Consider the following 12,974-nt stretch of genomic DNA (forward strand, 5'->3'; position numbering starts at 1 on the left):
TACTGAGTGTCAGGCACCACATTACACACTGGAGACACAAAAAGAAAGAAGACTCGGTCCTTGTACTCAAAACTGGCAGAGGAAACAGAAGTACAGAGGTGATACAGTGTGAAGGCCCTATGACAGGAAGGGTGGGGTGCGGGGGCTCATGCCTGTAATTCCAGCACTTTGGGATGCGGAGGCAGGCAGATCACTTGAGGTTAGGAGTTCGAGACTAGCCTGACCAACATGGCGACACCCTGTCTCTATTAAAAATACAAAAATTAGCTGGGTGTCATGGTATGTGCCTGTAGTCCCAGCTACTCAGGAGGCTGAGGCATGAGAACTGCTTGAGCCCAGGAGGCAAAGGTTGCAGTGAGCCAAGACTGTGCCACTGCACACTCCAGCCTAGGTGACAGACTGACACTCTGTCTCAAAAAAAAAAAAAAAGGTCCTATGATAGGAAGAACATGTAGAATAGCAGGACAATTGGGAAAGACCAGAGCTAAACCTTAGACTAAGACTTAACAGGTGAAACAGGTATCATCTGGGCAAAGCGGGTTGAGGAAAGAACTGAAGCCAGCACTTTCTGGGAAACCACAACTTACTCACAATGACCCAGGGATGGGAAGAAGGAAAGCATCATTCTTTTTTTTCTTCCCTTAAACACCAAGTTTCATTCTTATAGAAGGAGTAGAAACCACCACCCGGCTCAGATGAGCCAATGGAAATATCTTCTCTGAAACAGGCCTTCAAACAAAATATCAAAGGGGAAGAGTAGCTGTTTTTTTTTTTTTTTTTTTTTTTTTTGAGATGGAGTAAGTCAGTCTGAAGAGGTCAGGCAGGAGACTTTAAGAGTCTTCCAATGTCTTGCTAAGGAGTTGGACTTATCCTGATAGGGCAGCTGTGAAACTAATGCTATTTGGAAACGGAATACTCTGACTTTTCATGAAGAAAAACAACTGAGCCAGTGAGGGGTTAATTTGTCTAAAAACTTAAATTTCGATAGTATCATCGAGGAGAGTGAAATACTCAGAGGGCAGGACACCACCAAAAAATTTAAAGAAAAAGAAACTCTGGTTGCGCACGGTGGCTCACACCTGTAATCCCAGCACTTTGGGAGGCTGAAGCAGGAGGATCACCTAACATCAGGAGTTCAAGACCAGCCTGGCCAATATGGTGAAACCCCATCTCTACCAAAAATACAAAAATTAGCTGGGGATGGTGGCATGCACCTGTAATCCCAGCTATTCAGGAGGCTGAGGCAGAAGAATTGCTTGAACCCAGGAGGCAGAGGTTGCAGTGAGCCAAAGTTGCGCCACTGCACCCCAGCCTGGGCGACAAGAGCAAGACTCCATCTCAAAAAAATAAAATAATATAAAGAAAAGGAAACTCAAACATCAGATGTATCTGCAAAAGTAAACATTTATTTGGCTTTTACTGCCTATGAGGATAAATAGCCACTCCATATGCTACAGCCCCAGCTTCTGATGGCGGGGGTAGGATTGATGTGTGAATAAATTAACAAAACACTTTCACTTACCATATAAAGTCAAAGTAGCAATTTAGAAAGTCATTAATCAAATCATTTTATAACAAGTATATAGCACCAAAAGGGAACACCCAATGCTAGTTTTATCTAAGCGTCCCTACTTCTAAGTATTAACGCATTTTTACAGAGGAAAACCACTGTTGAAAAGAAAAACAGGGTTTTTTTTTGTTTGTTTTGTTTTGTTTTGGTTTTGGTTGTTTGGTTTTGTTTTTTGAGAGAGGGTCTCACTCTGTCGCCCAGGCTGGAGTGAAGTGGCACAATAACACTTTATTGCAACTTCGACCTCCCAGGCTCAAGTGATCCTCCCACCTCAGCTTCCCAAGTAGCTCAGATCATGGGCACCGCACCACCATGCCCAGCTACTTTTTGTATTTTTTGTAGCAATGGTGTTTTGCCATGTTGCCCAGCCTGGTCTTAAAGTTCTGGGCTCAAGCAATTCGATTGCCTCAACCTTCCAAAGTGCTGGGATGACAGGCATGAGCCACTGCACTCAAGCACAGAAAGGCAGTTCTAACTGTCCACCTCCACCACTTTTCTCTGTATTCAGGCATTATTGGCCATTTCATCTTTGAGGCTGAGATAATGTTTTGCCCTGGCATTACTACAAAACCTCTAGGTTTCAAATTACACTCAGTCTTCCATGGATTCTATCTTTTTGGAACTAAACCTTCAAGAGTTCATCTATAATTAAAGTAACTTACAATTTGGGGATGGGTAACCAATAAAAACTGAGGTACCAAGGGCTGAACCCCTCTTGAAGACAGAATAATGGAAAACCCTGGCTTTGAAACCCATAACTTTGAAAACTAGTGGGCAGCCAGAGGCCACACAGTGTAAGCAGTGGTCAATGCAGTACGTAGGGAGGACAGATCCTCTGCTCAAGTGGGCCAACCTCATGATTCTGCCCAACTCGGACTTCAGTCTCCTATCTCCTGGTACTTGGTGTCCATAAAACTCAGCTCTCAGAACACCGTGGCAGATGAAGACAACTGCGCACCCCTTTTCTGAAAGGCTGATGACTCAATCACTACTGCCCCCTTTCTGTTTAAAGACCACTTTCCTAAAGTAGTTTTGTTTTCTAGAATCTCTCAGTTCACACAGCCAAGAGGAGAATCATTCTTTTTTTTCTTCCCTTAAACACCAAGTTTCATTCTTATAGAAGGAGTAGAAACCACCACCCGGCTCAGATGAGCCAATGGAAATATCTTCTCTGAAACAGGCCTTCAAACAAAATATCAAAGGGGAAGAGTAGCTGATTTTTTTTTTTTTTTTTTTTTTTTTTTTTTGAGATGGAGTCTCGCTCGACATCCAGGCTGGAGTGCAGTGGCACGATCTTGGCTCACTGCAAGCTCCGCCTCCCAGGTTCACGCCATTCTCCTGTCTCAGCCTCCCGAGTGGCTGGGACTACAGGTGCCCACAACCACGTCTCGCTAATTTTTTGTATTTTTAGCAGAGATGGGGATTCACCGTGTTAGCCAGGATGGTCTCGATCTCCTGACCTCGTGATCCGCCCGCCTCAGCCTCCCAAAGTGCTGGGATTACAGGCGTGAACCACCGTGCCCAGCCGAGTAGCTGATTTTTTAACCCTTAATACTGAAAAATGCAGAGCTTCAGCTGTAGTCACAGACGAAGTACAGTATGTGTTGTGTTCTTAGCAGGGAAATGACTCAAGATTCAAAACAACTTCTTGGTGGCATCATTGAAAGCACAAAAATGTGAATTATTTCCCAGCAGACCGCTCAAAATCCAGTGATGATCATTCAGGGACAACAGGCTCCTGTTGGTCATGGGTATTGGCAGAGCTTAATTCTCATGCTGTCTCTTATGCTTCCTCAAAGAGCCTGGGTTTGCAGTACATTTTAATTTGTGATATTAAAAGACAAAGAATAGCAAAAAAAAAAAAAAAAAAATTAGGGAAAACAAGGGGAGGTTAGGCAGATGTAACAAACTATGTAACTGTTTGGCATTTGAAATAAGCAGGTCCCATTTTGAGAGGCTGTTTCTACCACTGTAATTAGAGAAGTGCATGGGTGTTGCTCCGCCTAAGGAGGGGGATAAAATGGAGTTGGCTTTCCCTTTTCCAGTACTGAAAGCAGTAGATAACACTGTTTCAGCTCCACTGCCCCAGAGGAAGAGTGCATTTGAGCAGTACAGTGGATTGCTCTGTTCTCTGATGACTGACTTTGGAAGTAGCCAGTGCAAGACAGAAACTACCAACTGGAAACAGACCTTCCAGACTTGACATTCAACTTCATCAATGTCCATACCACACAAATCTACTCCCCTGTCATCTTCTCCTTTATCTGAGACAGGAGAAAACATGGGCAAGGACTAGATCTCTGCTAGTCTTATGGAGATGAAAGGAGTGCTAGGAATACATCAAGCAAAAAACATTCAGCCAAAAATAAGAAGGCAACTCCAAGTCATGTAAAAAGGGTCACTTCAGAGCTGCGAAGGAACACGCTTGTCTTTATCTCTGAGGACCTTAAGAAAAGTATTTCCTACTTGGAAATCTACTACACATTCATCTTTCTCCTCCCCAGAAGAATGGCCCTTGGTTTCACCATTTCAGGCAGCAAATTCCGAAAATGATTTCTTGTGTTACTTGCCCTGGTAATATCCGTTTTCAGGGTTGCACACCTATACTGCAATGTAAAGAAGAATGGTACAGAGTCCATGAAGGGAAAATGGGAGTAAGCCAATAAGTCTGTCTCCAGAGAAACGTCCTTCTCTTCCTCAAGATACAACCTAAATGAAAGTAGAAATAACCGGCCGAGCGCGGTGGCTCAAGCCTGTAATCCCAGCACTTTGGGAGGCCGAGACGGGGGGATCACAAGGTCAGGAGATCGAGACCATCCTGGCGAACACAGTGAAACCCCGTCTCTACTAAAAATACAAAAAACTAGCCGGGCGAGGTGGCGGGCGCCTGTAGTCCCAGCTACTTGGGAGGCTGAGGCAGGAGAATGGCGGGAACCCGGGAGGCGGAGCTTGCAGTGAGCTGAGATCTGGCCACTGCACTCCAGCCTGGGCGACAGAGCAAGACTCCGCCTCAAAAAAAAAAAAAAAAGAAAAAAAGAAAGTAGAAATAACCTTAGTGTTTCACATGCTTGTAAAATGCCACTCTCTAAACGGCATAAATTACAAACTCAGTTTTAAGGACTGAAACTCACTTATTTCTTTAGTCTTCAAATATCTACTCATCATTTACTAAGTAAAATGAAGATAAATATTTTGGATCTAAAGCTATATTACTTACTGCATGAATATGTGAGTCAGCGGGAGCATACACACCTCTCTAGTTAAAGAAAGGAAGAAAAACTATGCTTGCTGCAGATATTTTACCTACTAACCAAAGCAACACACTACATACTAGTAGATAGAAAGCAGTGCCTCATCGTGTAAAAGTACTCTGATGTATGAGGAATACAAAAAGCAGTTTCAAACTCCAGCTGTCATTTCCAGAGGGTGTGTTGCCAAAGGTATGAGTGAGAATGAGTTATTCTCCTGCAGAAGAATGATGCTCTATCAAACAAAACCAAGAAAATAAAAAAAATGAGTGCATTAAAAGAAAACTTAAACACTCTACAATGGTCAGATGTTAATGGAAAGATTAATTTTGAGGTAAGAGCCAAAACAGAAAATGCTGGATAACTATATTTGTGGGATTAAAAGCATCATCCCGAGGTAACACATCCTTCTTAATTAAGTTACAACAAACAACAAAATATAATGGACTAGCATATGCCTACTAGAAGTCAAATACAAACGAGACGCAGTAAACAAAATATAACAAGCAGACAGCATGTTACAAATAAATGTATACTATTGGAAAAAGTTTCTGTGAACTATAATTTGTAAATGCAGTAGGGTAATTCATCATTTAAAGAGATCTGAGGTTAAATTCTTCACCAAAGCAAAGCACTATATAGAAAGCACATAGTCACTTCTCTAATTTATCTAGTTTGTAAATCCAGAGCTTCAAATATTATGTAAAGTAAGGCAATTCACACAACACAAATGGCTAAAACACATTTGAAAAAAAAATGTTCACACTCACCCAGAATGCAGGAGAGGGAAATCTAAAAGAGGCGCCCCTTTTCACCTACCAGATTGGTAAAATATGTAAAAGATGTACATTATCTAATATCTTCACTGGTAAAACTGAAGGGGCAGTCCCATTAATACAAAAAAAAAAAAAAATGTGCACTGGAACTCTTTTGACGAGTAATTTAGCAGTACCCATTAACATTTAAGATGCACACATACACACTTCTGACTATCTATTGTAGAAATACCTATACTAGTGTCCAATAATGCTCTTGACAAAGGTATTTGTACTAGTAGTAACTGAGTCCCAAAATACCCCTCAATAGAGGAATGGGTGAATAAATTGGATACATCCACACATGCAGCCACTAAGCAGAGTAAGGCAGAACTGATGCTTTGATGTGGAAGAATATCCACCATCTACTGCTGAGTGAAAAAAGCAAGTTGCAAAGTGGTATAAAATGTTGATCTCCTTTTAAAAACTAAGTATGTGTGAGTGAATGAATGGTTGTCTCAAACAGAAGCTATCCTTGGAGGTGGGAAAAGAGAAGGGAATCAATTTCACTTTTTATTTTATACAGTTTGAAATGTTTATGGGTTTCACTTTTATAATTTAGGTAAAAGGGAGTTACGCTGCCATGAGACTATTAATCTGCTAATCCACTAAAAGTTCCAGAGACGCTCTGGGGCAAATCATGTAAAACCCCCTGGAGCCTAGTAATATGGCCACTGGGATTTCCACAACCGAATCTGCTCAGATGAGCAGGTCTAAGAGGAACCAACCTTATTCTAATCAACCTTACTTTTTATTTATGCAGAAAATGATAAAAGTTTTAGAACAAGATAACCACTTTCTCCCAGACAAGTAGTACTGAGAAGATTCAGTACAAAAATTGTCTTATAGATTTATATAAGTCCCCACCCAAACCAAAAATATCACCAAAAATAACAGATGTCATCACATTGGCTCAGAATCTTACATCTTTAAACTCCCTAAAGTCATGTTCAAGCCTAGGCTCAAATCTCACCTACAAAGTTCAGGCCCACAACTTGAGAACTAGAAAGAGCTACATTTTCCTTTCATCTTTTGCAGAGACTGGTATAACACATCTTTCTCTTTATTCTCTTTTTAAAAGGAATATCCCTTGATTTTCAAATGTAATTCTGAAAATGATATACTCCGTAGGGGTTTTAAGCACATCTTGGAGAAAGATGTGCTTGGAGAAAGAAAGGTAGAATATTAAATGAATAATCATACCATAATATACTCCCATCTAAAATATGTTTAGAAAATGTATATAAGAAACAAGTTCACAAATTTGAAGAAGTTTTTAAAAGGCAACCAATTTACTAGCTAGCACAACCTCAAAGTTGTAAGAAAGTACACAGTGCCTTTCTCTCTAATGCACTTAATATTAAACAGTGTTAGGATAATATTTTCCAGGCTAGAATGTACTTTCTGCTTGCCCTAATAATAAATCTATGTCCAGATGGGAAATGGAACCAGAACTAAATAAACACAACACAGACAATGAGCAGGAGAGCCAGAAAAGTTAGCTAATGAGCCTGTGATGCCTTCACGATCTATAAAGTGGGTTTCTTCAAAAAGGAAAAGTCAAACCAAATAGAATGGAGAGGACAAAAAGTTAGATATTTGATGTGTGTGGAATATAATTACAGATCAGAGGGGGAAGCAAATGGATTCCTTTCTGTATGTGATGGCTGGTATCACGTGTTGTCAGATACGTAAGCTTAAAGAAAAGCATGCCACATAGTCAAACCATAGAAATCAGTCATCATCAAGTCATCGAAAAAACTTTAAAACATGCAAACTTTGTTCTGGATAACAACTGGTAATCTAAACAAAACAAACCCTTACTAGAATGAAATGTGGCCTAAAATTAGATGCAGTGAGTCCAACTCAATACATAAGTAAAAGCGATGAAGAATAAAAACAAAGAGGAAGAACAAGGAAGAAAAGCCACTTGAATACAAAGTGATTCCATTTTTTTCTCAACACCCACACAAAGACAGCAGTTTCTGACAAGAATGTTCTCGGCAAAAAATAAAATTACAGGAAGGCTTTTTTTTTTTTTCCCCAATGAGAAAAAGGCAGTTCTATATGCAGATTAGTAGGCTCAAATTATTTAAGGCCCAAATTTACAGCCCTCATATTTCAAAAATATTATCTAAATAACCTTTTTTTATTGGAAAGAAAAGATGACTGGAAATACTGTTCTTGTTTGGAATGCTTATTTCATGTTGTGCTTGAAAATAAAATCAAAAGTGGCAGCTTACCTTGGCACTGGAAGCCCTGTTTCCCAAATCCCCTGAAAAACAAAAACAAAAACAAAATCTCTTAACATATTTTGTGTTGGATAGCATATTTTAAACAAGTTATGTGACCAAGTACTCCACTACTAAAGGTTTGTACGTGAAACCCCATGACTTAATAGAAAAAACATACCTAAATATCTAGTCAGATTACTGTGTAAATTCAACCTTGAGGGGAAAAAAAATCTTGCCTATAAAGGATCACTGAACTATTCCAATATATCAAGCTTCTTTCCAATTTTTTATACTATGTTATCGATACTTAAATTTCAACACTAGAACATGACTGTATATTCAAACTTGTTGGCTACAATATTCAAGTAACAAGAGTTTATGGTTAAAATTTTAAGAGGAAGTTACTTAATTTTGTTCCTGAGGATCAAATGAAAATTGGTTTTTTTCCTCCCTAAAGACAACAAAGTGGGCTTACTTATTATGCATTTGTTTAAAGTATTATGTGTCTAGAAATTGCCAAATGGCATCACTTTTAACATTTAATTTTGGCTTAAGGAACCAGAACCTAGAAAATATCATTCCTATTGTTTGCATTTGAGATTACCATGATCTAATTTCTACTGAGAACCGACAGCAGTCAAAGCACACACGGAGGGTATTTTGTTCTTGTAAATGACTTTAGAGAATTTACCCTGTAAGCAGAGAACCCTGACGTGGGCATTCAATTGCAGGTATTGTTCTACTAGGATTAACTGCATTAACATTTCTTCAGAAGGCTGAGCGTCATTATCTCTTGCTTCACAAAGAATGTTTAATGCACAAAGTATTTCACATACTTTTAAAATTAACTTAGAGTCATCCCCCCTCACCAAAAACCATAATTAACTCTAAACATTTCACTTAAAAATATCAGCGATTTAATATTGAAATAAACTTGTAAATCAAGGACCCCGTAGAAACAATAATGAAAGCAAACTGAAAAAGACAATCCCTGCAGATGGTTTCCTGGGACTTCCAATTGGTTCGTTTACAATTAAATGCAGAGAGCTGCAGGGATACTCAGGGGGGCCTTTATTTTCCACTTCACAAAACTGCTGGTGACCTGAGCGCCTCTTCAGCTCATCAAGGGCTGATCCTTCAAGGGCAACTGATAGTGGAAAGACACTAACTAGCCTCGGTCGGCTGCAAGTCCCTTTCTAACTCTCCCACTTCCTGCAAAAGTCACCAGCAGTCTGTTCCCTTTTAATGGACTCTCACAGTTGACCACCTCCTCTTAACTAAATGCAATATTCTCTTTGCCCTGATGCTTCGAAATTGTATTTTAAATAGCCTTATCTACGATTACCTACTCCTTTGAGCACAATCGCTTCATATGCTGACTAGACAGTGGAAATCATTCATAGAGGTGGCTGTGCTTTTCATAAAAGTGTACTTGGGAGCAGATGTCTAAAAAGGAAAGGAAAAATTAAACACCTTATTAGCACCACGATCATGGGACCTGACTTTTGGGATGTTTTTCCCCAGGTGTGATGGATTCAGACAGAGCTATCCATATTATGTTCACTCTAGTGGCCCAAGATACCTGTGCCACACAGCTGGCTGGTGGCGGGATTCACTCCGTGACTGCCACCCTGGGCAGCTCCCCCTGGCCTAGAAGGGGAGGGAGCCCTAGCCATAGCTGTCATGTCAGGAACTTGCTACACGACAAAGAAGAGGTAGAAAAGTCAGGGCATCCGGCAACCTAAGAGAAAAACCAAACTACTGCTGCTCTAACTAGAGGACCTAGAGCTCCTTTAGTTCCAGCTTTCTAAACTTTTGTGTGGTGACGGGGAGCTGGGAAGAAGGGTCACACACTTTTGAGAATCAGATGAAAGCTGTAATTCTCACCAGCAAAAAGATTCACAAACACAATTTCACCCAGTTTTACAGGGTTCAGAGACACCTGAAGCCCTTCTATGTATTGATTCTCCATAAGCCCCCAAGAATCCTTCGAGTTAAGAATGCCTGAATTCATTGATTACCTGATCTCTGACACCTCTGGCCCTTATATTATTTTTCTTAAATAAGGCCTCTGTCCTCATCAACAGGGTTACAAGTCTAATCTAGTGTTGACAGGGTCTATTTTAATTTTTTTTGAGACGGAGTCTCGCTCTGTCTCGACCAGGCTAGAGTGCAGTGGCCCGATCTCGGCTCACTGCAGCCTCCGCCTCCCGGGTTCAAGCGAGTCTCCTGTCTCAGCCTCCCGAGTAGCTGGGATTACAGGCGTCTGCCACCACGCCCGCAAATTTTGTACTTTTACTAGTACGGGATTTCACCATGTTGGCCAGGTTGGTCTCGAACTCCTGACTTCAAGTGATCCGCCTGCCTCGGCCTCCCAAAGTGCTGGGATTACAGGCGTGAGCCACCGCGCCTGGCCGACAGGGTCTATTTTAAATGAGTCCCTCTGCCCTTGTGCCATTTGCCTGCTCGAACTCTCCCTCCCCCACTGCAAGCTTTCAACAGTTTGTTCTCTCTCTCTCTCTGCTCACTCAGAAAAGTCAAAGTCTGTCCGTGCCCAGTAGATGCAGCCTACAGTAGGCAGGGGCCCAAGATTCCAGCGCGGTCCAGCCCGATGGGAAGCACAAACACACCCCCCCGAACTTGCCCAGCCTGGCTCGCCAGCAACTTGGACCGCGCAGCGCAATCGCCGCCGCTCCCTCGTTACTCTGGGACGCGTTTCTCCGGGAACCTTCGCTCCTTCGGGCCTCTCCTCCTCCCCTGTCCACTAGGCTCCCACCCCGGCAAGCGGCCGCTCCGCTGGGTGCGTGCCGGTGGGCGCCCCCGGGAAGGTGAGGGGCCCGGCCCGGAGAAGGATCCCCGCTGCCACCGCACGAGGCCAGCCTCCCTCCCGCGCCAGGGGGTGTGTGTGGCGGGACGGCGACGTCCCGGGAGTCCTGCCCGCCGGTGTCAGGGCCGGGAGCGCGTGTCACTCCGGGCGAGAGTTCGGACTCCCGCCGGTTCCAAGTTCTCGGAGTGAGCCAGCCCCGGGGCGGACTTGCCGGCGCGCCGGGGGCCGGGACCCGGAGGCGGGGAGGAGCGGGGCAGGGGTGCCCGGCCCGGCACCTACCAGATGAAGTCGGTGCAGTGGCTGCAGAAGGTGGGCTGCTTGAAGAAGCGCGCGATGAATTTGTGGTCCTTCACCTCGTGCACGTTCTTCTGCCTCAGCGCCCCTTTGCGGGCGAAGCGGTTGGCCACGTCCTGAGACGCCGTGGAGTCGTTGGCCGGGAAAACGTCAGCCATGGTCCCCCCCAACCACCTCTTGCCTCCGCCGGGGAGCTGCGGCCGCGGAGGGCCGGGTGGGCGGGGGCCGCGGCGGAGAGGTGCGGGCTCGGGGCGACCCCGGACGGGGGGCGCGGGCTGGTGGCCGAGGACGCAGCGAGGGGGCGCGGCGGGGACCGGGGAGAGTCAGGCCGGTGCGGCGCAGAGCGGGAGAGGGAGCCGGAGCCGGAGCCTGAGCCGCTGGCTCGCCCGCTGGCCCCAGGCTCACTGACAGCCCGGCGCCCGGCGCTCGCGCTTCCTACTCGCGGCGGCAGAGGCTGCCCGGAGCGGCGCCGCCCACCGCGCATGCCCCGAGCGCGAGGCGGCGCGCGGACGGGAGCGGCGGGGGCGCGCGGACGGGAGCGCGCGGGGGGGCGGCGGCGGCGGCGCCGAGCGGGCCGCGCCGAGTGCGGAGGAGGCAGAGAGCGCCTGGCGGTGCTGGGAAGACTGAACAGCGAGAGGGAGCGGCAGCGGCGGCGGCGGCCCGGGGAGGGCCAGCCCGAGTGGGGATGCGGGGGAGGAGGGCGGGAGTGGCTGGTCCGCGCTCCTCCGCCGCCTTTTTCTTTCCTCCCTTCCTGCTCCCGGCTCTCCTCCCTCTCGCCCTCCTCCGCCTCAGTTCTCCTCCTCTTCTTCCGCTCCTGCTGTCCGGCCTCCTACTCTCCCGGTCTTCCTCCTCCCACTCCCGCTCTCTCTCTGTCTTGTCGACGGTCTCGGAGTCCTGCGCCGTCCATGCCGGGCCGAGAGGAGCCCGCGTTCCGCAGTGGACTCCACGCACAGCCCCTGCCCCGGAACCTCCCTCCGGGTGCTCACCCAACCCCTGAGCACACGCAACAGGGAGTCCCTTCCCCATCTTCAGGACGCCCGATGTCTCCAGGGCACGACGCCCGTGTGTTAGCAGCCTGTACCAGCTTGAGGTTTCACCTGGCCAAAATGTCGCTTTCATCACGTGTACCCTAAAAGACACAGGCTCTAGACCTTCCTACAGGAGGAAGAGAGCGATTTTTAACTAAGCATTGACCCTTTCCCCTACCGTCTCTTCTTGACCTATACCGTATTTCACCTGCGTGTCGTAGAGACTTTTAATTTGTACGTCGGGCATTTATCACCACGTGGGATGGTTAAAGGACTTGTCTTAGGTATTTATCCCGTTATTCACTGGCCATCAGAGCGACGATGTTGATTATCAGGCTTTCTTGATTTTGCAAGTCTAGGACCTTAATTTAGAAATCATTTTGCATCCCAAGCTAATTATTGCAATACTGTCAGGTGCAGAGTGCAGCCAGTACATTTGTAAATTACCAAGTAAAACTGCCTGTGAAAGCGTAGCGGGCATGGCTATGCAAAGGACGCAGGTGGGGATGCACCAGCTAATCACTCGCTGAATATTTATCAGGTCTGCCTGGAGGCCGCTAAAATACATAAGGGAAATAATCATTTCTCAGCATTTCATTGGTGTTTTATTTTATTTGCCGGATTCACGAAGTTCCCAAAACGACTTTACGAGCTAAAGACATCAAGAAAGAACATGTTTGATCCTTCAATAAATTTTTGTTAAAAGAAAAAAAACTTTTCTAAAATACTTTCTTAGAGCATATAACATAGGCCAAGTAGCACTAACATTGTTTTCTTTGAGATTGCCTAATTGTGATGCTTGATGATAGGAATGTCCTTTATATTTTTAACAAATGGAAGCTCTCCTGACTGAACATCAGTGGCGCATGCACTTGACAGATTCATTTACAATCTCTTGAGCCAGTCTTGGTGCTTCAAGAGCTGCACCTGCCTGGTGTTCTATCTGGTCAGAAATTTC

The 12,974-nt window shown here is 44.9% G+C and overlaps 1 protein-coding gene across 2 annotated transcripts in view; it reads right to left on the reverse strand.

Moving 5' to 3' along the window:
- PRKCA (protein kinase C alpha) overlaps positions 1-11,443 on the reverse strand; it is a 514,582-nt gene extending 503,139 nt beyond the window's left edge. Inside the window, exons 1-2 of one of the 2 annotated variants that reach the window (XM_033183907.1) lie at positions 10,974-11,443; positions 7,877-7,908 (exon numbers count right to left, since the gene is read on the reverse strand). In XM_033183907.1, coding sequence (XP_033039798.1) covers positions 7,877-7,908; positions 10,974-11,146 — 205 coding nt within the window. In that variant the 5' untranslated portion in view covers positions 11,147-11,443. The remainder of the gene's footprint in view (positions 1-7,876; positions 7,909-10,973) is intronic. The other variant, XM_033183908.1, reaches the window with a different exon arrangement.
- Between the last annotated feature and the right edge of the window lie 1,531 nt (positions 11,444-12,974).

Source organism: Trachypithecus francoisi, unplaced genomic scaffold, assembly GCF_009764315.1.
Source record: "Trachypithecus francoisi isolate TF-2019V2 unplaced genomic scaffold, Tfra_2.0 Lachesis_group20, whole genome shotgun sequence".
Lineage (NCBI taxonomy): Eukaryota > Metazoa > Chordata > Mammalia > Primates > Cercopithecidae > Trachypithecus > Trachypithecus francoisi.